The sequence below is a fragment of the Boleophthalmus pectinirostris genome, unplaced genomic scaffold, assembly GCF_026225935.1.
Source record: "Boleophthalmus pectinirostris isolate CB_2022bp ecotype Guang Dong unplaced genomic scaffold, ASM2622593v1 HiC_scaffold_4, whole genome shotgun sequence".
Taxonomy (NCBI): domain Eukaryota; kingdom Metazoa; phylum Chordata; class Actinopteri; order Gobiiformes; family Gobiidae; genus Boleophthalmus; species Boleophthalmus pectinirostris.
In genome coordinates, this window is record NW_026571353.1 from 32,983,289 (window position 1) to 33,010,157 (window position 26,869).

A 26,869-nucleotide genomic window follows, 5' to 3' on the forward strand; every position below is an offset into this window, starting at 1 on the left:
CAACCCTTATAGTTTATCCAAATGAGCCATGTGGTTTTACATTTTGTTTCTGTAAAACGTAAACAAATGTGCACAAATCTGCATTCAGCACATTATTACTCAATCTATATTTGAGTCGTCTTCGTAGTTTAGGAGATGAAAAAACAAACTTAAATTATCCACACACATTCACATTCATAATACACATTCACCAAGACAGGGAGACAACGCCGGGGAAGTTACGCCACGATCTGCCAATGGATCGTGGATGCCTGGGTTAAGAGATCAGTCTCAAGTTTCATCTGTTTGTTTCACTTAATGCGCCTTATGTATGAAAACAGATGAGAGAATTCAACATTACTGATATTGCGCTTTATAATCCGGTGCGCTTTATAGTCCGAAAAATACGGTAATTATTGTGACAGGCCTATCTCTCTCTCCCTCCACGCTACAACAACAGACTATGAAAGGACAGTAAATTCCTTCCATCATCTGTACGGAGACACCGGGAGTCATTTCTGTGAGTGCTTCATCTGTCAATAGCGGCAAACAGAGACCTGCAGAAGCCGGAGTGATGCGAGTCGCTCGGAGTGGAGTTTCTGCACATGATCAATCTGGAACGGCTCATTGGAATCTGTCGGGAGAATCGGAAGAGCCGGTTTAATACTTTAAACTGACGGAGCGGAGCCGATGAATCAAACTATAACCAAATCCAGAGAGGAAAAACACAACACATCTTTCTTATCCACAAATTCAAGTGTTTCCCGCCGCTCATTTTTTTTCCCACCAAAAATAATCTGGATTTTTGTGATAGATTCAACAGCCCCCGGCAACCGCACTTCCTGTCTAACTGTGTGCCTATATGTCTGAAATATCGATTCAATGTGATGATACAGTATCGATATCGTGAGCTGCTGTATCGATATATCACCATGAGTATTTTTTTTTGGTGTGTTTTACTAAATTATTTTGTTACAGCTACAGTTTCGTTGCTTGTTTAGTGAAAGGAAACTTTTTTTTTTTTGTTTTTTTTTTGCGACACATTAGACATTTTCACTGTTTTGATAATTAAAATGTTTGTGTTTAGTATCACAGTCATGATATAGTGATTATTTTTTATTAAATCAGGTAAACACTAAACCACAAACCAGGTCTAAACCAGGACTAAACCAGGACTAAACCAGGTCTAAACCAGGTCTAAACCAGGTCTAAACCAGATCTAAACCAGGTCTAAAACCAGGTCTAAACCAGGTCTAAACCAGGACTAAACCAGGACTAAACCAGATCTAAACCAGGTCTAAACCAGGACTAAACCAGGTCTAAACCAGGTCTAAACCAGATCTAAACCAGGTCTAAACCAGGACTAAACCAGGTCTAAAACAGGTCTAAACCAGGACTAAACCAGGTCTAAACCAGGTCTAAACCAGGTCTAAACCAGGTCTAAACCAGGACTAAACCAGGACCAGGACTAAACCAGATAAACAGGACTAAACCAGGACTAAACCAGGTCTAAACCAGGTCTAAACCAGGTCTAAACCAGACCTAAACCAGGTCTAAACCAGGTCTAAACCAGGACTAAACCAGGTCTAAACCAGGTCTAAACCAGATCTAAACCAGGTCTAAACGAGGTCTAAACAGGTCTAAACCAGGACTAAACCAGGACTAAACCAGATCTAAACCAGGTCTAAACCAGGACTAAACCAGGTCTAAACCAGGTCTAAACCAGATCTAAACCAGGTCTAAACCAGGACTAAACCAGGTCTAAAACAGGTCTAAACCAGGACTAAACCAGGACTAAACCAGATCTAAACCAGGACTAAACCAGGTCTAAACCAGGTCTAAACCAGGTCTAAACCAGGTCTAAACCAGGACTAAACCAGGACTAAACCAGGTCTAAACCAGGTCTAAACCAGGACTAAACCAGGTCTAAACCAGGTCTAAACCAGGTCTAAACCAGACTAAACCAGGTCTAAACCAGGTCTAAACCAGGACTAAACCAGGTCTAAACCAGGTCTAAACCAGGTCTAAACCAGGACTAAACCAGGACTAAACCAGGATCTAAACCAGGTCTAAACCAGGACTAAACCAGGATTAACCAGGACTAAACTAAACAGACTAAACTAAACCAGGACTAAAGCCGGATTAAACCAGGACTAAACCAGGACTAAACCAGGACTAAACCAGATCTAAACCAGGTCTAAACCAGATCTAAAACAGGTCTAAACCAGGACTAAACCAGGTCTAAACCAGAAGTTAACCAGGATTTAACCAGGTGTAAACCAGGATTTAACCAGGACTAAACAAGTTCTATAACAGGACTAAATAAGGACTAAACCAAGATTTAACAGGTCTAAACCACAATTTAACCAGGACTAAACCAGGTCTAAACCAGGATTATCCAGGACTAAACCAGGTCTAAACCAGGATTATCCAGGACTAAACCAGGTCTAAACCAGGATTTAACCAGGACTAAAACAGGACTAAATCAGGACTAAAACATGACTAACAACAGGATTTAACAAGGACTAAACCATGCTTCCTCACGCCGCGCTCCTTAGTTCCTCGCAGAGCAAAAAATGTAAAGTATTGTGGTAAAATTACTACATATTTAAAGATAAAGATGAACCCTGAGACAGCGAACTTGTGAGTGGATTATTTTAAAAACTACACAAATAAAATAAATACTTCAGCGGAGGACACGTCTGTATTTCAACAAGTAAAGATTTGTGTCTCAGTTTGGGCATAGTAAATATTTAAACACCACAACAAACTGAAGTATTCTACATCAAAATAATCAGGTCGTCTTTATTTTGAGTCTTTATTTGAATTTTAATTCGTTGTTTATTTTATTTTGTATTTTATGATTTTAATAAAAGTGTTATCTTTGAGACACAGTGATTCTAAACCAGGTCTAAATCAGGACTAAACTAAGACTAAACCAGGTCTAAACCAGGTCTAAACCAGGACTAAACCAGGTTTAAATCAGGTCTAAAACAGGTCTAAACTAGAACTAAACCAGGTCTAAACTAGGACTAAACCAGGTCTAAACTAAGACTAAACCAGGTCTAAACCAGGTCTAAACTAGGACTAAACCAGGACTAAAACAGGTCTAAAACAGGTCTAAACCAGGACTAAACCAGGTCTAAACTAAGACTAAACCATGTCTAAACTAGGTCTAAACTAGGACTAAACCAGGACTAAACCAGTACTAAAACAGGTCTAAACTAGAACTAAACCAGGTCTAAACTAAGACTAAACCAGGTCTAAACTAGGACTAAACCAGGACTAAACCAGGACTAAAACAGGTCTAAACTAGAATTAAACCCGGTCTAAACCAGGTCTAAACCAGGATTAAGCCAGGACTAAACCAGGTCTAAACTAAGACTAAACCTGGTCTAAACCAGGTCTAAACTAAGACTAAACCATGTCTAAACTAGGTCTAAACTAGGACTAAACCAGGACTAAACCAGTACTAAAACAGGTCTAAACTAGAACTAAACCAGGTCTAAACTAAGACTAAACCAGGTCTAAACTAGGACTAAACCAGGACTAAAACAGGTCTAAACTAGAATTAAACCCGGTCTAAACCAGGTCTAAACTAAGACTAAACCTGGTCTAAACCAGGTCTAAACTAGGACTAAACCAGGACTAAACCAGGAGTAAAACAGCTCTAAACTAGAACTAAACCCAGTCTAAACGAGGACTAAACCAGGTCTACACCAGGATTCTACATCAAAATAATCAGGTCGTCTTTATTTTGAGTCTTTATTTGAATTTTAATACGTTGTTTATTTTATTTTGTATTTTATGATTTTAATAAAAGTGTTATCTTTGAGACACAGTGATTCTTCTTGGCATGTCCGTGTTTGTTTTGGTTTGTTACGGTTCTTCCTGGTCTCGTTTCTGAAAAGCAAGCCCCAAACCACAGAGCTGCCTCCTCACTGGACCGATTCACCAGTGGTCTGAGTCACAAATAGTGCAAATAAAAATAATCTTGGAGCTCAGCAAGCGACAAAAATCCTGTTAATACTTTGCAGCTGATGTCATCAATATTCCTTGGGGGTGTGACGCTAACTCGAGGCTCTGCTCTGTCTTAAGCTGTGCGATTTTTGACCCTTTTTGAGACGATTTTTCACTCGTGCGACTATTTTGGGGATCGGACCGAGTTTTGGCTTCATCGTGTGTCGTGCTTCGTGTTGTAAACATGGAGTAAAGAAAACCGATTTATACCTCACGAACAGCTCCCGATCGGCATTCGTAGTCGCAAGAAAATCAAACCTGAAATCCAGTCGCCTCTTGTGAGAGTTTCGCTCTGCTTGAAGTCGTTCCACAAGCCGATTTTCCAGAATCTGTCAGACTGAGCATGCGCGGACACAGAAGCGGAGGCAGGATATGAGGTTGTGGAGGACGATGGCGCTGGCGAGTTTTTTGGACACAGGACATGGAGGCGCAGCTAATCGAGCAACACATAACAGAAGTTTGGTGAAAAACTTGATGCTACTTACCTCCAGTTCCCTGCCCAGAGCACAGAGAATGGCACAAATTGCTAAGGCAGTGCGTCTGTTTTTTGCCTGGATCAGCATTGTGTCTCTGCACGTCTGTGGTTTTCCAATTCCATGGTTTTCTTCTTCGTGGTTTTCTACTTCTGGAGCAACATACGGTGTGCGCAGGCAGGTTGCATCCGAGCATCGGTTCGGACAGTGTGAGAACATGATTCGTGAGCTGTGAACTTTTAAACCCTGCAATTTGGTCGTACAGTTTAAGCTGGGGCAGAGTGACACGACCGAAAATATCGCACAGTGTCCGCCCGGAATTAGTCTTTGTTACGGAAGTTAGACTTGGATGTGAGATTTATTTTAACACAATCTGACCATAAAGAACAGAGTTAGTTGGAACTACAACAGGTGAGATGATTTGTGCTGTTAAACAAATCTCTCACACATAAAATTACAGTCACAAAATAGTACAAAAAGAAAAAAAAACTAAACACGACCATGAACGCTCATATTGATCACAAGCTCCTGTTTAAATCCTTTTTTTTTTTTTTTTTTTTTGGGGGGGGGGGTTGAGTTTTCAGACTATAAGCCACTACATTTTTCTCACACTTTGAACCCTGTGTCTTATACAATGATGCAGCGAATATAAGAACAGATTATTTGTTTGGCACATTGTCCATTCATATTTACGGTCTATGGTTTGGCAACACAGCGGATACACGCAGCCTGAGAGCAGAAAACGCTGTTGTCTGTGCAGTTCACACATGGATCTAGGGTTAACATGAAGTTGCAGCGTTTGCGAGCGATGTTGTCAGCACACTAAAACAGTTTATCGCCGTGTGACTAAAATAACTTATAAAGCTAAATAAGCATTAGTGAGGGGGACAGGCGTTACACGTATGCGTAAATGACGAGATGAAACGTCTCAAACTTCAGTAGCGGGACATCCACATAGACCTGATCGACACAACAGAGTCTGAAATCTGACATGACACAGACAGAACAGAGGCTCTTTCTGCAGGAGACATGCGCAGTAGAGCTCGGGGTGATAAGCCGAGGAAGATTCTAGTTTGATTGTGTTTTGAAGAGTTATTTTGTGATTCATACACACACCCTCCTCATGGAAAACACGCGAAGAAATGAAGATGATGCAGCTTTTAAGTTGAAGAAGATTGATGTGACTGTGGAAGAAGGAAACAGAGCTGCTGCACGTGAGCTCAGCGTCAATGAGTCGATGGTGAGATTTTGGCGATGGCAGCGTGATGAACTGACTCAACGCAAAAAGATGATAAAAACCTTCAGAGGCGAAAAAAGCAGACGGCCCAAACTTGAAAACGATCTTGAAGACGTGGACACCTGCGGCTTATATTCAGGTGCGGCCGATATATGTACAATTTTATAATGTAGTTAAAATTTAGTAATGTAGTTATATCCAGGTGCGCTCAATAGTCCAGAAATTACGGTATCTTAAAACTTCCACCATTAGACATACATATAGAACACCCCCAGTGTGATGTCGCTGCAAAGTATCAAATAGTACAAATTAGTGTTGTCACTGAAACTAAATTTCAAACTCAATTTTGATTTTGAAGGAAAAACTTTGATATCCAGTAGGGCTGAACGATTTGGGAAAATGATGTAATTGCGATGTCTCTGACAAGCTTTGCCACTGAGATTAGATTTGAGATTTATGTTTTAATAATAGGATTCTGTTCCGGGAGAATTGACAAAATTAATGAAATATGAACAGACACTAATAGAAGAATCAGATTTCAGAACATGTTTGTACAGATCTAAACTACAGGGTGAGCAGTTTTTATGCAGAATAAAACAGGATATTGTGTTACTTGTGGAGGAAACTTGGAGGAGCTTTTATGATTTGGTAACTGCGTCCATTCAAATTGTAATTTTCATTTAGATTATGATTCATTTTACAGAGTTAATACTTGATACTGATTTCAGTACCAAAAACAGACAATAAAGTGCAGTTTCCAACTACTACTTGTTATAGACCTGGAATAGTCCTGTTATAAACCTGGAATAGTCCTGTTATAAACCTGGAATAGTCCTGTTATAAACCTGGAATAGTCCTGTTATAAACCTGGAATAGTCCTGTTATAAACCTGGAATAGTCCTGTTATAGACCTGGAATAGTCCTGTTATAGACCTGGAATAGTCCTGTTATAAACCTGGAATAGTCCTGTTATAAACCTGGAATAGTCCTGTTATAAACCTGGAATAGTCCTGTTATAGACCTGGAATAGTCCTGTTATAGACCTGAAATAGTCCTGTTATAGACCTGAATAGTCCTGTTATAGACCTGGAATAGTCCTGTTATAAACCTGGAATAGTCCTGTTATAGACCTGGAATAGTCCTGTTATAAACCTGGAACAGTCCTGTTATAAACCTGGAATAGTCCTGTTATAAACCTGGAATAGTCCTGTTATAAACCTGGAATAGTCCCGTTATAGACCTGGTTTAGACCTGGTTTAAACCCAGTTTAGACCTGGTTTAACCCTAGATTAGACATGGAATAATCCTGTTATAGACCTGGAATAGTCCTGTTATGGGCCTGGTTTAGACCTGGTTTAGCCCTAGATTAGACCTGGAATAGTCCTGTTATAGACCCAGTTTAGACCAGTTTTGCCCTAGATTAGTAGGGCTAATAGTAGATTTGAAATATATCGTATTGAATCGTATCGAATCGCAAACTCATTGTATTGAGACATGTATTGTACTGTGGCTTATGTATCGAGGTGTGTATCGTATCGGCAACTTCTGAACCCAGTCCTAATCAGAAAATAGCATAACATGAGCACTGTAAATGAGTATTCAGTTTTAGTATTTATTAGTATCCGTGTATTGATACTTTTGACAACCCAAGCACAAACTCATTGATCCAAAATAAAGCAAATTCACTCTTCTACACTATTGCGCTGTAGCAGTGAACGTTTACATAGTTTGGTCATGTTTCGGGCGCGGTGAACCCGAGCCAGAAACCTGTCTACACAAACTTGGCCGACCTTTAAAGCTCTATACCTTCCAATCAGAATTATAGGTGTGCCGTGGCATCAGGCCCTCCGTGTGTCAATGGTGATCAATGCCTCGCCCCATGTGGAGGAACAGGCTCCCCTCAGCTCTGCCTCGCCTCTCACGGCTGTCAGGGTTTATAAGAAAGAAAATCAGAACAAATTGCGAAACTTTTCTGGTGGAGGGTCCGTCAAATGCTTTACTCTGTGGAGCTGTTATTGCTTTGACTGGAATGTTTCACAGTATGGCATTAAACCTTTCTATCATCATGGAAACCAAACCAGACCAAGTCACAGGTCAGATCTGTGGAGAGGCGACCCCGCCCACAGTCAGAATGTTTGTTTTTCTAGGTGTTTTTGAGCTATAAAACCATCTGTAATTGAGTAAATGTAAGGTACAGCTGTTTAATGTCACACTGTGGAACATTCCAAGCAGAGCAATGACGTATCAACAGAAACAAACAGGTGACAGACCCCGAAAATGATGGACCCCAATGTAATAACCAATGAAAATAGTTAGATTTTGAGTACCACCAGATCTAAACCAGGTCTATAACAAGATTATTCCAGGTCTAATCTAGGTCTGAAGCAGGTCTAAACCAGGTCTATAACAGGACTATTCCAGGTCTAATCTAGGTCTAAACCAGGTCTATAACAGGACTTTTCTAGATCTAAACTAGGTCTAAACCAGGTCTATAACAGGACTATTCCAGGTCTAATCTAGGTCTAAACCAGGTCTATAACAGGACTTTTCCAGATCTAAACTAGGTCTAAACCAGGTCTATAACAGGACTATTCCAGGTCTAATCTAGGTCTAAACCAGGTCTATAACAGGACTTTTCCAGATCTAATCTAGGTCTAAACCAGGTCTATAACAGGACTATTCCAGGTCTAATCTAGGTCTAAACCAAGTCTATAACAGGACTATTCCAGGTCTATAACAGGACTATTCCAGGTCTAATCTAGGGCTAAACCAGGTCTATAACAGGACTGTTCCAAGTCTAATCTAGGTCTGAACCAGGTCTAAACTAGGTCTATAACAGGACTACTCCAGGTCTAATCTAGGTCTGAACCAGGCCTATAACAGGATTTTTCCAGGTCTAATCTAGGTCTGAAACAGGTCTATAACAGGACTGTTCCAAGTCTAATCTAAGTCTTAGACAGGTCTAAACCAGTTCTATAACAAGACTATAATACGACTATTCCAGGTCTAATCTCGGTCTAAACCAGGTCAAAGCGTGGACTACGTCATTTCCGTTGTAGTTTTAAACAAGAAATGATCCAAAGTAGGACAATAAGTGTCTAAATTTACCTGTAAATGAGGCAAACGCACAAACTGAAGAGCTGTCCAAGTCGCATCTGAAGGAGCTCGCACACCAGCAGCTCTACATGTACCACAGTGTAATAAAGTGATGACATAATTGGCTGGTTATTAGATCTTTTTTCTCTGATAATGCAAAAACTGCAGCCAAAAACGTAGGAATTACTGCCCAGATGTTATATTACGTTACTGGCTCACCATCGTTATTAGAAAAGTGATGACATAAGTAGAGTTAATCATCTTTTCTTTACATGTTTCTTCTCATTACATCTTTAAAAACATCAGCCTTCGTCTTTTTTGTCTTGTTTCTTGTTGAATGTTATTATTTCTGGACTATACCAGTTCCCAAAATAAACGTACTACCACCCTATCGTCTTTAAGGTCACCCTGTCCCATCGGCCTTTGCACATAACAGTCCCTACAATTAGATGTGCTTGAGTAGAAACCCACTCAGATTTAAACATGGCCGAAGCTGCCAACGGCGCTGGATTTAATGACTAGCGCTCCCAACAAGTTAAATGTCTAAGGATGATGAATGGAGTAAAAAAGAAAGCAGTACACCCCTAGAATCACCTTCAAGTATAGGTTAAAGGTGCGTTATTTAACTTTTCTGGTGCAAGATGCGCAACATGTTTGACGCCATGGAGATGTTATTCTTTTGCCTGGAATGTTCCACCGTATGGCATTAAACTTACCCATCTTGCATATGTTCACTCACAGATGTTCTACATGTATCTGTGGTTATGTTTGCATTGAAACTAATCACCGTATCACCGTACCAGAAAAATGATTTGCGTCCAGACACGTCGTTTCTGTGTCCGCAATCCTTCCCTGTCCACACGGCTTTGAGCATATTTGTTTACGTTTTACAGAAATGAAACTTAAAACCGCATAAACTGAGCGCTCAAAAAACGATGCGGTTCAGCTTCTGTCGAACTAAAGGACACGACTCAGTGGAATATGAGTGTTCTTTCTGTGACAGAGGGGTGTTCTGCTGATGGTGAGTCTGTTCTGTGTTTCTGTCGCGTTGGAGACGGTTCATGTTAAACTTTTCAGAGATTATACATCTGCAGGTCATACGCACAGACCGTAAATATGAATGGACATATAGTGTAGCCTCTTTGCGTTTTGGCGGTGAATTACTTCGCGGCGCATAGACAGACATCAGAGTTTTCAGCATTTTCAGGCGTCCACACAGAGCTGGATCAGATATGTATTTGGCTGAATTCGTGGGAGCTGGTGGCACCAGATCGTTCTGTTTCTGGAGTCGTTTTCTATCAGAGTAGTGTGGATGAACACTGCATCCGCAACGAAAACGACTCAAATACGTACTAGTGTGGACGGGACCTGTATATGATCTGTTCTATCTGTTCAGCGGTTACCATGGTGACACAATGCACACATTAGTAAACACTGAAAACTAGGCATGTGCAAAAATATCAAAATATCAATATATCGTATCGTTTAATGTGATAATACATTATCCATATCGTGGGCTGCTGTATCGACATATCGCCAAGAGTATTTTTTGGTATATTTTACTAAATTATTTTGTTACAGAACTACAGTTTTGTTCTTAACTAAGCTAACATACATGAACATTCACACAGACAGTGGCTTCCTCTTTTCAGCATCATTCAGGGAAAAACAAAAACTAAAACAAAACACTACCCACGCTAGTCCATCTTTCCCACAACCAGGGAATAATTTAGCTCCATAAAATGCTTCTTTATCACGCTGTGGTGATGGACCCCATATATACGAGCTTCCCAGCTTCCTTGGGAGTCCATGTTTTTTCACAGTTAACACATATGGGCAGACAAAATATATATGTCAATTGTATGAACATATTTACATATAAATGTGTGTCTTTGTGGGATTATAATTTAACATGGTGGGAAAAAATCTAACTGAATTGAATGGAAATTTGTTGCTTGTTCAGAAAAAGAAAACTCATGAACACAACACATTTGACATATTTACTGTTGATAATTAATATGTGTGTGTTTCATATTAATTTTGCACAAGAAGTGGTTTAACAATGACTTTTAGTATCACAGTCATGATTTAGCCATTATTTTTTAATGAACCGTATCAAAAAATTTTGAAATATATCGTACTGAATCAAAAGTGCACTGTATCGAGATATGTATCGTATTGTGGCTTATGTATCGAGGGATGTATCATGTCTTCAACTTCTTAATGATATCCAGCCCTACTGAAAACTCAAGAAAAAACACAAAATGTATTTAAACAACATATTTTCATGAGTCTGATCTGAGTCTGATCCCTTAGAAACAGGGTGAGGAGCTCGGTCACACGGAGGAGCTCGGAGTAGAGCCGCTGCTCGTCCATGTCGAGAGGAGCAGCTGAGGTGGGCCTGGGAACGCTTTAGGATCCCCCCTGGAAGAGCTGGAGGAAGTGTCTGGGGTGAAGGAAGTCTGGGAGTCCCTGCTTAGACTGCTGGCCCCACAACCTGGCCCCAGACAAGCGGAAGAAAATGGATGGATGGATATTTTCATCAGTCTGACCTGTATGAAAGTTTATGGTCCTGTTTAGGGGTTTGATTTTCTACAAGAAAAGTGAAAGTGACTAACTGAAAAGAAATTTGGCAAAATCTAGGAAATTTGTGATTGTAATTTTACATGTGCAATACTTGTTCAACAGCACAAAATCAGCTAGCTTACCTGTTGTAGTTCCAGCTAAACCAGTTTCTTTCTGGTCAAACTGTGTTCAAGTAAAGCTCGGATTAAAGTCTAAGAAGGTTTCAGACAGAGCAGTGCTTACAGTTAGCAACACACTCCCGCGGGAATATTGATGACATGAGCTGCAAAGTAGTAAAACTTATCTATCGCCAAGAAAACAAGCAGGCTGGCACAATCAGGCCAAGTTGTAAGTGAGACAAATAGATGCTCTGAAAGTAATGTTCAGCAATCAAAAAAGATGTAATTCAATAAATCCAAAATAGAATCGTTTAATGCCGCACTGTGAGACATTCCAGGAAAAGTTCACTCTCACAGCTGCTTGGTTTTCTGTCAGAATCTGTATGCACTCAGACTTCTCAGGCAAATACAAGCTGATCTGATGTATGTCTCCAAATGCCAGCGCTAGTGTGAAATAATGGCTTTTTGTTTGTTTAAAAGCTCACTCGAAAGCTTTTTGGGCGAAATAATAATATCAGTGAGTGCTTTGCTGCTAATAAAAAGTGAGAGACAGTGAATGCTAAACTCCGTGTGTAGACTTTTAAAAGGTTGTTTTTGAAAACTTTGCACAAAGAACCTCCAGAGATTTATCCAAGTCATAAAAATGATAAAAGAGGACACTGGGGACTGAGGACAAGTGCTTCAACACTGCGTTTAGTTTGCGTCGGTCTATTGCACAGAGAGGAGTGTCTGCTGCCCTCTGCTGACGACACGGAGTATTGGTGAAAGTCAAACTAGCGGCACGGTTATACTGAACACGACACTGACACACTATATGAATGTTTGTGTGAAAGGGTGAGAGCTTTGAGCGCGTTAAGGTAGCAAGGCTGTGTATAAAAACGAGACCGGCTTAAGGACTATTCATACTTCATAAGAACATAAGAACTTTGTTACTGTTCTTGAGGTGATAAGAACAAAAACAAAGTTTGTTTTGGCTCTGACATTTCATACTTCAAATGATGTTCTGTTGCCGAACTGCCCCACCCTTTCGCTCTGACCATTCTTTTTTTTTTTGGTGACCCGCCTTTTGGCTTTCGCAAACTTGTCACAAAGATTATGTCAGACTTTTCTTTTACACTGATTTCTGTCCAAGCCTAAAAAGTTTGTGATCTCGCTCCATGAATTTCTTGCCATTTGGCCTCTTTATAGTCACTGAGCGTTGTGTCGTATAGATGTTTGTATTTTCTCACCATTTCCGCCAGATGGTCAAAACCATTTTTTTCTTGCTCCGTCCCAGCAAGGAAACAGCCGTTGGATCTCCCAGTGTCTGCGTACACTGGTGTGTGAATGTGTGTGTGAATGGGTGAGTGGTTCCTTGTTGTAAGGTGCTTTGAGTGCCTTAACGGTGGAAAAGTGCTATAGAAAATTGTGACCATTTACCATTTCATGCACCTGATGGCTTCATCAGATAAACCACGCCCACACAAATAACGAGCAAAGATATTGGACAGTGCTGCCGAACTGCCAAACTAAATTCTGCTCAGCTGAGGTGTCGACAACAAGCTGCAAGAATTGCTGAACAGGAGACATCATTTTGTTGGGCCAGCCCTGGGTGTAAGAACAAAGTTGTTATGTTCTTATGAAGTATGAACAGGCCTTTAGTGTTAAAGGTGCACTGTGTAACTTTCCAAGTGGAGGATCCTTCATCATGGGGATAGTGTTGCTTAGAGCCTGGAAATTTTTCACAGTATGATCTTCAACTTATCTATCTCCATGGAGACAAGCGCCATGCCAATTTACAGGTCTGATCTGTGGAGAGGTGGACCCATTTTTTCAAGATATTTTATTGTATTTACTACATTTGATCCATCCTTCAGTGCTACTGGGGCAATCTGTCAGGTCATCTCGCCAGAACCACACTCTTTGACAAAACTTTACAATAACGAGTGGATCTGTAGACATGTCCCGTCTCCATGATTCCACTGACAGGTGGATTAACCAATCAACACTTCGTTTGTGTCAAAAATAATGGATTCTTCTATATACAAGAGGGAAAATAACTGAAAGAACTGAGAAACAACGCAGATTTCTGCAGAATCAACAATCAAAGCATTTAACTATTACAAATTGCAGGTAAAAGAAGTTATATAATTTGTTCTGAATGATACAACAATTTTAGAGAGGTGGTGTTTTCCATATTTGAGAACCACGCTACAAATTAGAGGCCGTGGTTGGACTTGAAATTCCCAGCTTTTCATCTTGTCGAGACAAGTGTGAGTCCATGTGCACAGTGTACAAAGCAGCACATATGTTTCGGTGTCCAGTGGCAGTGCCAGGGACCTCAAAGCTCAGCAGGACACCAAAAAACATGAAAAAGCTTTGCCAGGTGAAGTAGCTCAATGTCGATGACGATGCCCCACCTCCCACCCCCCGTACGGTGTCCTGGCTTTGACAAACGCAAATATGGTCACACTAACCTGTATTCCTCTGAGTCATGTCCTTTAGTCCGACAGAAATTGAACCGCATCAGCGACACAAGAGCTGTTTTTCTCTTCTCTTAGTTTATGCAAACTAGCCATGCGGTTTTGAGTTTCGTTTCTGTGAGAGTTGCGCAAATCTGTATTAAACACATTATAATCTCAAATGGCCTGATGTGGCTCTAGGTGGTTACGGTTTATATGTCGTAAAGTTGAGTTTATTTATGCAGATTAGTAGTGCAGATAGTAATAATAATGAAGATAATTTTAATATAAAGACGTTAATGATTAATCGATAATCGATTGTTAATTCTTCCGACGATCGATTAAGAAAATTTAATCAAATGCCCATCCCTAACTGCAATTTTTTTACTCTTTTAAGACCCAGTGAAGGTCTCTACCTTTTTTCCTTCATCTGAAAACTCCCAAGTATGTTTGTGATGAGGAAACATTATAACATAGATCATAAAACAGGGTAATATGGACTATATTTAACTTTTTTTTTCGTCTTTCATCACATTAATTTGCCCTTTTTTGCACAATTTTCCTGGTCAAAACCTGCACAGGAAGTGAACAATCAGAGAGAAATCAGATTACATTTTGATAAACTGATGACTCCAGAAGAGAGATAAGAATACGCTTTTTTGTTGTGCACGTTAACATTGCCTCTATACGTCTCCTCAGACACATTCATAATTCCCTGTTTACTCTTTCTAACATGAGCGTGATTGGACACTGTAAAACTGCTTGCCAAAAAGTTGCTGACACATAAACTCGCGGCAAGACGAATCGGCCTTTCTCAAACGCAATAACAAGCCACATTTAACCATATGTAATTACAGCGCGAAATCACGACTCAACAATGCTACGCCGCTGAAAGTGATGTGTCTGGGGCCCCGCGAAAAAGCTATAAGTCACCGAGCCAGCCCAGAGGAGGGAGGATGGATAGCGACGCAACTTAGCCAACTCTGTATGTGTGGATACAGCACAAACATGGCCGCCAAGACTGTGAATGTAATGCAAGCGGTGACAAATGAGGCGGGCGCGGTTCTGCTTGAATCCCTTTTCCCGACAGTGATGAATGGAGATTACCATGTTCGGGATCATTAATACGCGCGGACACTGGCGCTAAGAAAGTTTTAGTGTGACCAACAGGAGCAATGACTCGAGGGGAATAAATCCAGAGAGAATGGGGAGGTGCTAGGTGTTAAAATGTGCTTATTTATATGGGTATTGTTTTGTTTAAAGCTGTACTGTGTAACTTCCCTGGAGGTGGGGACATCACCGTCTTGAAGTGACAAATCGGGAGTTGAACCCATGACCTTCTAGCTGGCAGGTGAGAGTCAAACCCTTTATGTTATAGTGTCTTCCATTATAACTTTTAAACCACGGGTCTCAAACTTGCAGCAAGATCATTTCTACAGACCCATAAGACGGTAAAGCCAATAAAAGTACATTTTAAAGTACAGTTCCTATGTTTTTTGTGCTACGGACCGGTTTTATTTCCGGCAATATTTCGTAGGTCCGGGGGGGTGGGGCGCGGCGTGAGGAGGAGCCTGGTTTAGTCCTGGTTTTAAATCCTGGTTTAGACCTGGTTTTGACCTGGTTTAAACATGCTTTAGTCCTGGTTTAGTCCTGGTTTAGACCCATTTTAGTCCTAATTTTAGACCTGGTTTAAACCTGGTTTAGTCTTGATTTTAGTTCTGGTTTTAGTTCTGGTTTAGACCTTGTTTTAGTCCTGGTTTAGTTTATGGTTTATTTCTGGTGTAAGCCTGATTTTAGTTCTGGTTTTAGACCTGGTTTAGACCTGGTTTAGACATGGTTTGGTCCTGGTTTTACTCCTGGTTTAGTCCTGGTTTTAGTTCTGCTTTTAGTCCTGGTTTAGACCTTGTTTTAGTCCTGATTTAGACCTGGTTTAGACCTGTTTTAGTCCTAATTTTAGACCTGGTTCAAACCTGGTTTAGTCTTGATTTTAGTTCTGGTTTTAGTTCTGGTTTAGACCTTGTTTTAGTCCTGGTTTAGTCCTGATTTAGTCCTGGTTTAGACCTGGTTTAGAGCTGGTTTACTTCTGGTTTTAGTCCTGATTTAGACATGGTTCTGTGTTATTTTTTGTTTCCTTTTTATTCATAAACCACCATGTTTGTTTTGACACAGCATGCGTCTCTCCGATTGGTTAATCCATCCGTCAATCACGCCCTGAAATCGGGGAGACAGGACACACTTCCAAAACCCACACGTCTTTATAAACTTTTGGCCAAGCGCGCGGTTTTTCGCTTGCCAGGTACACAACACGTTTTGAATCATTAATCGTCATGGCAACAGTCCAGACTTTTCATCATTCCGAAACCCGCGGATAGTTCAACATTTTCATACATTACCACCTGACCCGTCTCTCTTGTCTCTTCCTCCGGAGTGCTGTTATGTGTCTGTGATGCTGATATTACAGATGTATGAAAACAAAGGGAGAGACCCGGGGTGCACAGCTCAATAGCAGAAGGTCACAGGAATAAAATGCAAAGTGGACACACACGCAGAGTCACCCTGTTGGCCCGTGCTACATTATAGATCACAAGCTCTCGAAGAACAGACGGAGCCAAATCTGCAAGTTAATGACACAAAACAAAGCAAAAAGCCCAGAGACTGTCCCCATTACATATTCAGGTGCCGTTTCTACCACTGTCGGCCTTTCAAACACCACCACGGCTCGAGTCGACTGAAGGAATTATTAGTTGACCAAAAAGGGGGCGTGGCAAAAGCTCTCAAAACTATTATGTACCAGCCAAAGGTTTGGACTCAACCTCTCACTCTCCATGTTTTGTTTTTTTTTGTTTTTTAAGGTGCACTGTCATGGTATGAAACCGCGCCGGACTTTAAACGAAACGCAACAGTTGGATGGGTCAGTGGGACTTTGTTTGTGGCGTTCACGGTGACTCTGGGCTTTGTTCAGTTGTGGCGTGTAGGGAGGGTGTGTCTGGGACCAACGGATTGTCGGCGTGTTCGCAGTGACTCAGTTGTTCAGTCGTGTCTAGAAGTGGCACACTGGACTCGCTTTTTCGGTTCGTTCCTCCGTTCCGTTTCTCGTCAGCGTGGAGTGATGAGTGTGGCTGCGGGTGTTTTTCGCTGCTCCGTGCGTGTTTGCGTGCGCTGCGGGTGGTGCGGCTTTGTAGTTTACTAAAGTCGTGCTGGGACACATGAGTGGATTCGTGTATAGGGCGCTCTGGATTGTGGGGCGCACAGTCATTTTTTGATGGGGTTGGAAGCTTAAGAGAGCATCTAATAGTGCGGAAAATACGGTATGTTTACTACTACTACCAGTGTTGTGTGTAAACTAAATCCATCGAATTCTTCATCCTCGGTGTCAGTTCTGAGTAACTCCGTGACCTCCGGAGGTAAACAGAGCGCCGCTTCCTCTTCTGTGTCGCTGTCGTCAGACTCAGCATCAGTTCCAGTTAGAATTATTCTGGTCTTTCTGAATCTCGACAGGATGGTTTCGGTGTCACTGAAGTCCAGGCTTTGTCCATCCATCCACTGACTTCCAGGAAAGTTGCATGTTGCACAATCCTGGTGTCACACGTTTCTCGCTCACTCCCAAACTTTCTTTCTGCTCCTCGATTACAGTTTTCGGCTGCAGATTTCGCTACTTGCAGCTTGTAATCTGCAAAATATGATTTTCTTTTTGGGGGCATTTGTGTTCAGTCTTCTCAGTTGTCTTTATAAGATTATTTAAATTTTTAATTTTCAGTGGTACAGAAGTAATGGTGTGATCGATTGACATGATACAGACAGGACAGAGGCTCTTTCTGCAGGAGACATGCGCAGTAGAGCCAAGTGTCAGAGGTACAGGAGTAACAGGAGCAGCAGATACTGACACACAAGCCTAGAGCGCCCTCTTGTGGCTGTCAATGTGAAAATTTGAATATATAAGTCGCAGGAAACACCCAAACCATGAAAAAAAGTGTGATTTATAGTCTGGAAAATACGGTAACCTCTTCAAGTTTCAAGATTGAAGGAGGGAGGGACATTAAAAGTTCTTGCATTTGTTCAGTTGCAAGACATTTAATGGTTATTGACAAACGTGCATTCATGAAATTGAAGGAGATCTGGGACATTTTTTTTATTTTTGTCGTTTTTTGTTTCAATTGTCCACAGTTTGCATGTACTTTAATGGTCTGATTGCTGATTGTCTATTGCGTTTGATTGTTTCTTTAACATATGGACAGAAGAACGGATCAGTTTTCTTATATTCTGAATTGAATTGAAGTCGTTTTAGCTTTTATACACCGGTATATTCAGTCTTGCGGTGTATGAAAACCAGAGACAAAGAGAACGCCACGCCACGCCACACTCTCACTCACTCACTCACTCACTCGGAGCTGTAATCCAGGTTCAGCTTTGATCTGAGTTTAGAGGCGCTCGCTAATGGAGCTCTCTGCTGCATTTAGACAGTGTGTGTGTGAGTTTGCGTGTACGTGTGTGTGTGTGTGTGTGTATATTTGGGCAGGCCAGACACTCATGCAGATTACAGAAAGCGCTAATGGATGCTTTCTGAGTCCAGTCTCGGAATTTGTAGAATCTGGAGTATTGTAGAGATGTTCCTCTTTGGTATGTTAATGTAAAATAACTTCAAATCTCGCAATGTGTAAATCAGTAGAAATATGTTAAGAACTATTAGAAGTATCTGCATTTGTTGTGGATCAAATAAATGCAGACGAATGAATGGCTCTTAAGTATGTGCTATATTGTTACACGTTTGAACAGCAATGAAGAGTAAAAGCTCAACATCTCTTGTCAAATGCTGCGAAAGTAAAGAAGCAAATTGTTTAAAGTTGAGTTTCATCACCGTAAATCAGACAAAACTCAGGCCCAGGGATCAAATTTGGCCCGTGATATAATTATATTTACAGAGCAGGGGAATATCGGAATTATCTCATTGTGCTGAATAACAAATTTGGTTAATTACGTGCCTGTTACTACTGTACATGTATCATTTTGAAGCTTCGTGTACTAATAAATGGACAATGTTTTATGTTTTATAGGCATCTAACTCCACCCCAAGGCTTACCTTCTTTCTTATAACCGTTTCAATTTCTTGCTGCCGCTAAAATGAGCAGCTCTCTGGCATTTTTGTTTTGTAAAAGTAGCTCACCAGAGGAAAAACGTTGGAGACCCCCTGCTACAGAGACATTATTTATTTAAAATGGTGTTATTATTTTATATTATGCTTGTTCAGGCTTCAATATTTCAGCAAAACTATTATTAGGCCGGGAGGATGTTTTTTGCTACCTTTTTTTCCACTATTATTTTCTGTTATCTTATATCTTGGTCCGTTTGGTCTCAGGGCCCAAAAAACACCCTTTTTAAGAGAAGCTATTTGTGAAATTATGTAAGTGTAAATATTAAGGTACTGTAACTGCGTACATGGTCAAATAACCCTAACATTTTGCATGGTGTATCCTAGGGCTGGGCGATATGGATCAAAAAATATATCTCAATATATTTTGCTATATCTTGATATACGATATATATCTCGATATATGTTCAAGAAAAAATAACCCCCTAAAACTGAAAACTGCAAAAACAAATCTGTCTTTTTTTAAATTGAAGTGTAAGAGGTCGGCAGTTCATATAGGAACATTTAAGATTACAAAAAACCCTAATTACATAAATAATAATTTAACTGTAAAATAAAAGAAATAATACATATTTCCTTCTTTTCATTCATAAATAAAACAACTCAGATCAAACCCAATGTTTCCAAACACTATTGTACAAGTGACACTAAGGCAGATTATTAATAAAAATATTCTGCATAAATAAACTTTACATTGCTAAACTTTACAATATATAAAGCATAACGACTGTAGAGCCACATCAGCCCGTTTGCGATAATAATGTGTTTAATGCAGTTTTGCGCACGTGTGTTTACATTTTACAGAAACGAAACTTAAGCGCATGGCTCATTTGCATAAACAGCACTTCTCACGCAGCTCAACTCGTTTAGCTTCTTTCGGGCTAAAGGACGCGACTCGATGGAATATGAGGATGTGCTGCTGGTGGTTTTGTCTGTAAATGGTGGAAAAGGTTCGTGGTGCTTGAAGCTTTTCACTGGCACCAACTTTGGGCGTTCACGGCGAGTGAAGGAGACACGAGCGAACAAAATCAGGGAGGCGGAGGCGACGAGAGAGAAGGTAAACAAGCGAAGCGGCGAAATCAGAATTGAATATAAGCATTATATCGATATATGTATGTCAGAATTCATATCGAGTTTAAAAACTATCTCGATATATTTAAAATATCGATATATCGCCCACCCCTAGTGTATCCTGACACATGGGGGAACTAGCAGAAAAATATTCTGGGGCTTGCTGACTTTCTACTGTCAAACATCACCCTCAACATACACCCAAAGAGAAAAAAAAAAGTCTGTCCGCCTGACAAATTGTCATCAAAAGTGATCATTTTAAAGCATTTCATTGCATATATCACTGCCTAAAATATACATGAAAACTTTCCCAAGTTTATATGTATATGAAACATTTACTTTACTATTTATTTTACTAAGAAAAGGTTTAACATTACATGTCCCGAAAGAAGAACAAAAATGCAGATGTTGTTGAAATTTTTCAGTAAATATTTAGTTTGCCCGTCGACTTGGTCTCAGTTTTTTATTTTGGCCTCTGTGAATTTGAGTTTGACAATCCTGTTCTTAAATACACGTCTGATATTTTACCTTTCTGAAACAAACTGCAGATATTTTGGGTTTTATGAGTCATGAGTCTATTGTTTTTAAGAACCACTGTTGGTTTTTGCAACACGGTGTTTTAGACAAAGGTATTATAATCACAACAGAACCTGAGTTGCCTGAGTCTTAACCTGCAGATAGAGACACATAAAAGTTTCTCTCATTCTCAGTTTCTGGACAGATGTGAAAGCTCAAAACCTCCACAGTTCACTCACTGAGCTGCAGAGGCTGCACTAGCACTGATTCATGACTGGCTGCAGGTCCTGGGGTTTAGTGAGTGACCTTTCAGATCAGAGAGACGCATATAAGGTTTAATCCAACTGAATGAACTGCTTTCTGATTGAATAACTGTCTTAAGAACCAAAATCAACCAAAATTATGTAATATAATACTCCCTACAACTGTACAACAACTTACCCTAATTTAACAGATAATACTCCCTGCAACTGTACAACAACTCACCCTACTGTAAGAGATAATACTCCCTACAACTGTACAACAACTCACCTTAATGTAAAGGATAATACTCCCTACAACTGTACAACAACTCACCCTAATGTAAGAGATAATACTCCCTACAACTGTACAACAACTCACCCTTATGTAACAGATAATACTCCCTACAACTGTACAACAACTCACCCTTATGTAACAGATAATACTCCCTACAACTGTACAACAACTCACCCTTATGTAACAGATAATACTCCCTACAACTGTACAACAATCTCACCCTTATGTAACAGATAATACTCCCTACAACTGTACAACTCACAAACCTTATGTAACAGATAATACTCCCTACAACTGTACAACAATTCTCACCCTTATGTAACAGATAATACTCCCTACAACTTTACAACAACTCACCATTATGTAATATAATACTCCCTACAACTGTACAACAACTCAACCTCATGTAACAGAAAATACTCCCTACAACTGTACAACAACTCACCATTGGGTAACAGATAATAATCCCTACAACTGCAGAACAACTCACCATTATGTAACAGACAATACTCCCTACAACTGCTTTCTGATTGGATAATCGTCTTAAGAACCAAAACACAAAATTATTACATCATGCCCAATGTTTTTTTTTTTTTTGTGTTTTTTGTAATTAAGAATAAATGAGCATTTGGAGTTGAATCTGATTTGGAATTTCGTACATAAAACCGTACATCTGGTCCCTTTAACCTTAAACAAAAGTGTCAGTGACGGTTCTTACCTCTTGCAGCGTGCGTTTGAGTCGGAGCAGTAGTGTTTTGACAGCGGTACAGTCCTGCTGCATCAGCCTCAGGGGAAGACTCTCCATCCCCACGGCGAGAGGCTCCTCTTCTCTCCCCACAGCCGGCCCCGAGTTCCCCTCAGCGGGCAGCAGGCTGGAGGGTCGACTCGCCTCCCTGGAGAAAGAAACAGATCTAATGTTACTGTAGTAGTAGGGAAAATGTTCACTCCACAGGCAGGCAGCCGCTGGGATCCGCTGGTTTTTAACTCCAGAGATGATGTTTTATACAAGAATCCTCAGACATAAGATGCATAAACGATTCAAGCTTTCCTCCCTCAAATCATGCGTTAATATTATGGCCCGATGTGGACCGGAGATAGAAAGAATGGGTTAGTTATTGCCTTCCATAAAATACTTGTTTACATGCTTACTAAAGCTGCAAATGAATCACGGAAGAATCAAACTTGGAATTTTAATGGTCACAAATGGCAAATCCAGCACTTTCAGCAACTTCTCTGGAAACAAATATCTTTTCTTATCGAAAACAAACCGGCCAAACCACAAGTAAAGATCACTTCAGCCTTTAACTTCTTGGGTTTTTTTTAAAGACAATATAGTAAAGTCTATTTTATCTTGTTGAGATGTTTCGGCTGCTCGCTGTAAGTCATTTTCAGAGTTGTTCTTGGTGTTGGTGGTGACATGTCGTATATCAGGTGTTGTCACTTCCTGTAGGCGTGGTCAGCCTGATGGATCGCTCAGACCTCACGGTTAATGCTGTCCATGCCTCGTTTTCTGATTTCGCCATCCTCCCTGATCCAGCGTTTGAACTTGCTGCTTTCCGATCCAATGACCCGAGCCCTGTCCCAATCCATAACGTGGTTCTTTCTTTTACAGCAGTCCAATATGGTGGATTTCAGGTTTTTCTCCTCTGTTTTGTCTTTTTGTGTTCTGGCGAGCCTCCCTGATGTTTCCCTTTCGCATTTCTTTTGGTGTTCGGTAACAGCAGGAACGTGTCAAAAAGGTAAATACACTTTACTCTATTGTCTTTAAAAAACAAACCCAAGCAGTTAAAGTACATAAGACGACAAAATGAACATCTTTGGGTCGCTTCAAACATGTTTAGAAATGCATAAGATTGGTGTACTTGTTTAGTCATTCATATCTGAGTGTTTTGTGAAATTTTAATGTGTCTTGAAATGGTATAAAATGTGCATAATGGAACAGTGTATTGTATAATAAACTTGAGCTAAGGGAGTGCGATGTCACCCAGAGCGTTCGACTCCGGTCAAATGAAACTCACGGGGCTGGCAGTTATAGGAGAGAATTTGGAGTTCCTTATTTACAGACAAAATGGCGAAATAAAAACACCGGGATCATGTTGAGCGGGTTAATATGAACATTTTTTAAGACCAAAATGACGAGGCTCACAGCAACGTTATTGTTTTAGGACTGTGGAGGATAAATCGAGCAGTAACTTGCTGCAACATATTCGAAGTTCAGGTTTTTACCATGTGTGCAGAAAGTTACGGGAGATCTTCTATATATTCTGTGGTGACCAGCGCCCTGTACTTTGCTGTGGTCTGGACATATAATACTCCCTACAACTGTACAACAACTCACCTACTGTACCAGGGACAGAGGAGCTCATTCTCCAACAGGCTCCTACAGCTTCACTCAAACAGTGAGAGATATAGGACTACATTCATACTATAATACTCCCTACAACTGTACAACTCGCCATTATGTAACAGATACAGTAATGCTTCCTACAACTGAAAAAAAATCACCATTATGTAGTATAATACTCCCAACAACTGTACAACAACTCACCTTTATGTAACAGATAATACTCCCTACAACTGTACGACAACTCACCCATCAGTAACAGATAATACTCCCTACAACTGTAAAACAACTCACCCTTATGTAATATAATACTCCCTACAACAGTACAACTTACCCTTATGTAACAGATAATACTCCCTACAACTGTACAAGTCACCATTATGTAATGGATAATACTCCCTACAACTATACAAGAATTCACCCTTATGTAAAGGATAATAGTCCCTACAACTGTACAACAACTCACCCTTATATAAAAGATAATACTCCCTACAACTGTACAACAACTTAACCTTTGGAACAGATAATACTCCCTACAACTGTCCAACTCACTCTTATGTTATATAATACTCCCTACAACTGTACAACAACTCACCCTTATGTAACAGATAACCTTATGTCCTGTCAATCATATCATTGTTTCTTCCTATGACCTCCTATATAAAGTTGAGATTTTTATATTTTATTGCTTATTTTTCAATTTTATTTTGACTTGTGCATTTACATTTATATAATTATTTCACACCTGTCTCTTGCTATCTTTTTTGAAATGCATTTAGAATTTAATATTACCATTTATATATATATTTTATTTACTTATTTATATATTATATTGTGATGTGTAAGCTGCTGTGTCCAAATAATTTCCCTTGCGGATCAATAATAAAATAAAATAAAGTTTGTCTAAGTCTACGTCGATGTCATTTATAGACTCTGTCGTATATCTTATCTTTTTGTGTAGCAATTTTAAACCTTTTTGTGCGATATAATGAAGTGGATTTGGATTTAGATAAAAACATACAAACTCCACAGAGGAAAAAAAAAAGAAAACAGGAGTCAAACCACAAACTTTCCTGTTACGAGGCGAAAAGTCCAACCACTCTGCCACCTCACTCAGTGCCGCAGGCCATTTAGCTAAGCGTATAGACAGCTTGCATTTGTTTGTGCACTGTGTTCCAGGCTGTTTGGGTTATTGCTTGTATTGATTGGCCGCGTGTGTGCAGAGTGCAAGCAAGACTATTACTGCTATTATGCTTTGTAAATAATATTCATTGTTCTCCGTTTCTAACCGCTGGTTTAGGAATAAAAACACGGCCCGAACAGAACACTGAAATCTGCAAATAAACCGAGAGTGAGCGCAGATAAGAAGCTCATTACGGCCAATACCATTTTGTCCAAACGCAAGACATTTGTTATGAGCTGTGGAGTGGAGCTGGACTATTGTGCGCAGAAATCCATTTGATAATACGGCTTTTTAATTGAAATTTATTTTTCATTTATAAAGTGGATATTTTGAAGAGGATTAATACCTCACAGCACACCCACCGAACAAAACAACAAACAAAACTATAAAAAGGAAGGTAGTCCGGACCAAGACTAGCTCAAGATCTGGAGATAGGTCCATACCCGTTAGGACTGCTTAATCGAGATTAAATCGAAATTGCAATTTGAACGGACGCAACTGGCAAATCGCAAAGACTAAGGTTTAAAGGTGCAACTTTTCTGGCGGAGAGTTTGCCATCTACTTGTCTCCATGGAGATATTGTTGCTTTGTCTGGAACGTCTGGTTATTATAATAATACATCATTTATAAATCACTTTTAAAAACAAGATTTACAAAGTGCCGTTCAAGCAGCAATGAACAATACAAAAAGCATAAAAATAGTAAGGCAAGGCAAGGCAAGGCAAGTTTATTTGTATAGCACAATTCGTACACAAAGTAATTCAAAGTGCTTTACAGAATAAGAAATACATTAAAATCATAATAAAAACAAATCAAAACATAAATAATCATGAAGATTAAAATTAAAAAAGAGAGACATAAATTGGAGAGAAGAGTGCGGAATGAAAACCTTTCAGTTTTATGCACAGTTAAACAGAAATGTTTTGAGTCTGGATTTAAACAGCGTCACAGAAGAGTCTGTCTCACATGTTCAGACTGTTCCAGGTTTTAGCTGCATGAACCTGAAACGCTGACTCCCCTTGTTTAGTCCTGACTCTGGGCACCAGCAGGAGGCTGGTCCCTGAGGTCCTCAGAGTGCGAGATGGTTCATATGACACTAACATGTCACAGATGGACTTTGGTGCTCGGCCATGGAGACACTTGTACAAGCAGAGCTGTTTTAAAGTCTATTCTCTGAGGCACAGGAAGCCAGTGCAGAGACCTGAGCACAGGACTTATGTGCTCGTACTTCCTAGTTCGAGTAAGGACCCGAGCTGCAGCGTTCTGGATGTTCTGCAGCGTCTCACAGCTCGTTTGGAGAGACCAGTGAGCAGAACATTACAGTATCTAATCTACTGGAGACAAACGCATGGATAAGTTTCTCCAAGTCTGATTTAGACAGTAAACCTTTGATTTTTGCTATGTTTTTTAGATGGTAAAAGGCTGCAGATGTTATTGATTTGATGTGGCTGTTAAAGTTCAAGTCTGAGTCCATTATTACCCCTAGATTTCTTGCCTGATTTGAAGGTTTTAGAGAGAGAGACTGGAGGTGACTGCTGACACTGTCCCTTTGTTTCTGTGGACCAAAGACTATGACTTCAGTCTTGTCAGAGTTTAGCTGGAGAAAGTTGTTTTGCATCCACACACTGATCTGTTGGATGCAGTGACCAAGTGTGACTCCACTGGTCCATAGTCTCCTGCTGCCAGAGAGACGTAGATCTGAGTGTCATCTGCATAATTGTGGTAGGACACATTATTGCTGCTTATTAACTGGCCTAATGGCAGCATGTAGAGATTGAACAACAGGGGGCCCAGGATTGACCCCTGAGGCACCCCACAGGTCAGGGCCATGTGATCTGAGACACAGTTTCCAATTTCAACAAAATACTTCCTGTCTTCTAGATAGGACTTGAACCAGTTTAGTACAGTACCAGAGATGCCCACCCAGTCCTCTAGTCTCTGTAAGAGGATCCCATGATCGACAGTGTCAAAAGCAGCACTCAGATCTAACAGGATCAAGACTGAGACTTTGCCTGCATCAGTGTTCAGGCGGATGTCATTTGTCACCTTGATAAGAGCAGTCTCAGTGCTGTGGTGGGCTCTAAAACCTGACTGGAAAACATCAAAGGAGTTGTTCATTTGGAGAAAGTTCGTAAGCTGTTG

At 40.2% G+C, this 26,869-nt stretch overlaps 1 protein-coding gene across 2 annotated transcripts in view; it reads right to left on the reverse strand.

Annotated features, from left to right (window-relative positions):
- ccser1 (coiled-coil serine-rich protein 1) overlaps positions 1 to 26,869 on the reverse strand; it is a 506,315-nt gene that overhangs the window by 356,358 nt on the left and 123,088 nt on the right. For both annotated transcript variants that reach the window (XM_055161268.1, XM_055161270.1), the window contains exon 10: positions 21,919 to 22,093. In XM_055161268.1, the coding sequence (XP_055017243.1) occupies positions 21,919 to 22,093 (175 nt within the window). The remainder of the gene's footprint in view (positions 1 to 21,918; positions 22,094 to 26,869) is intronic.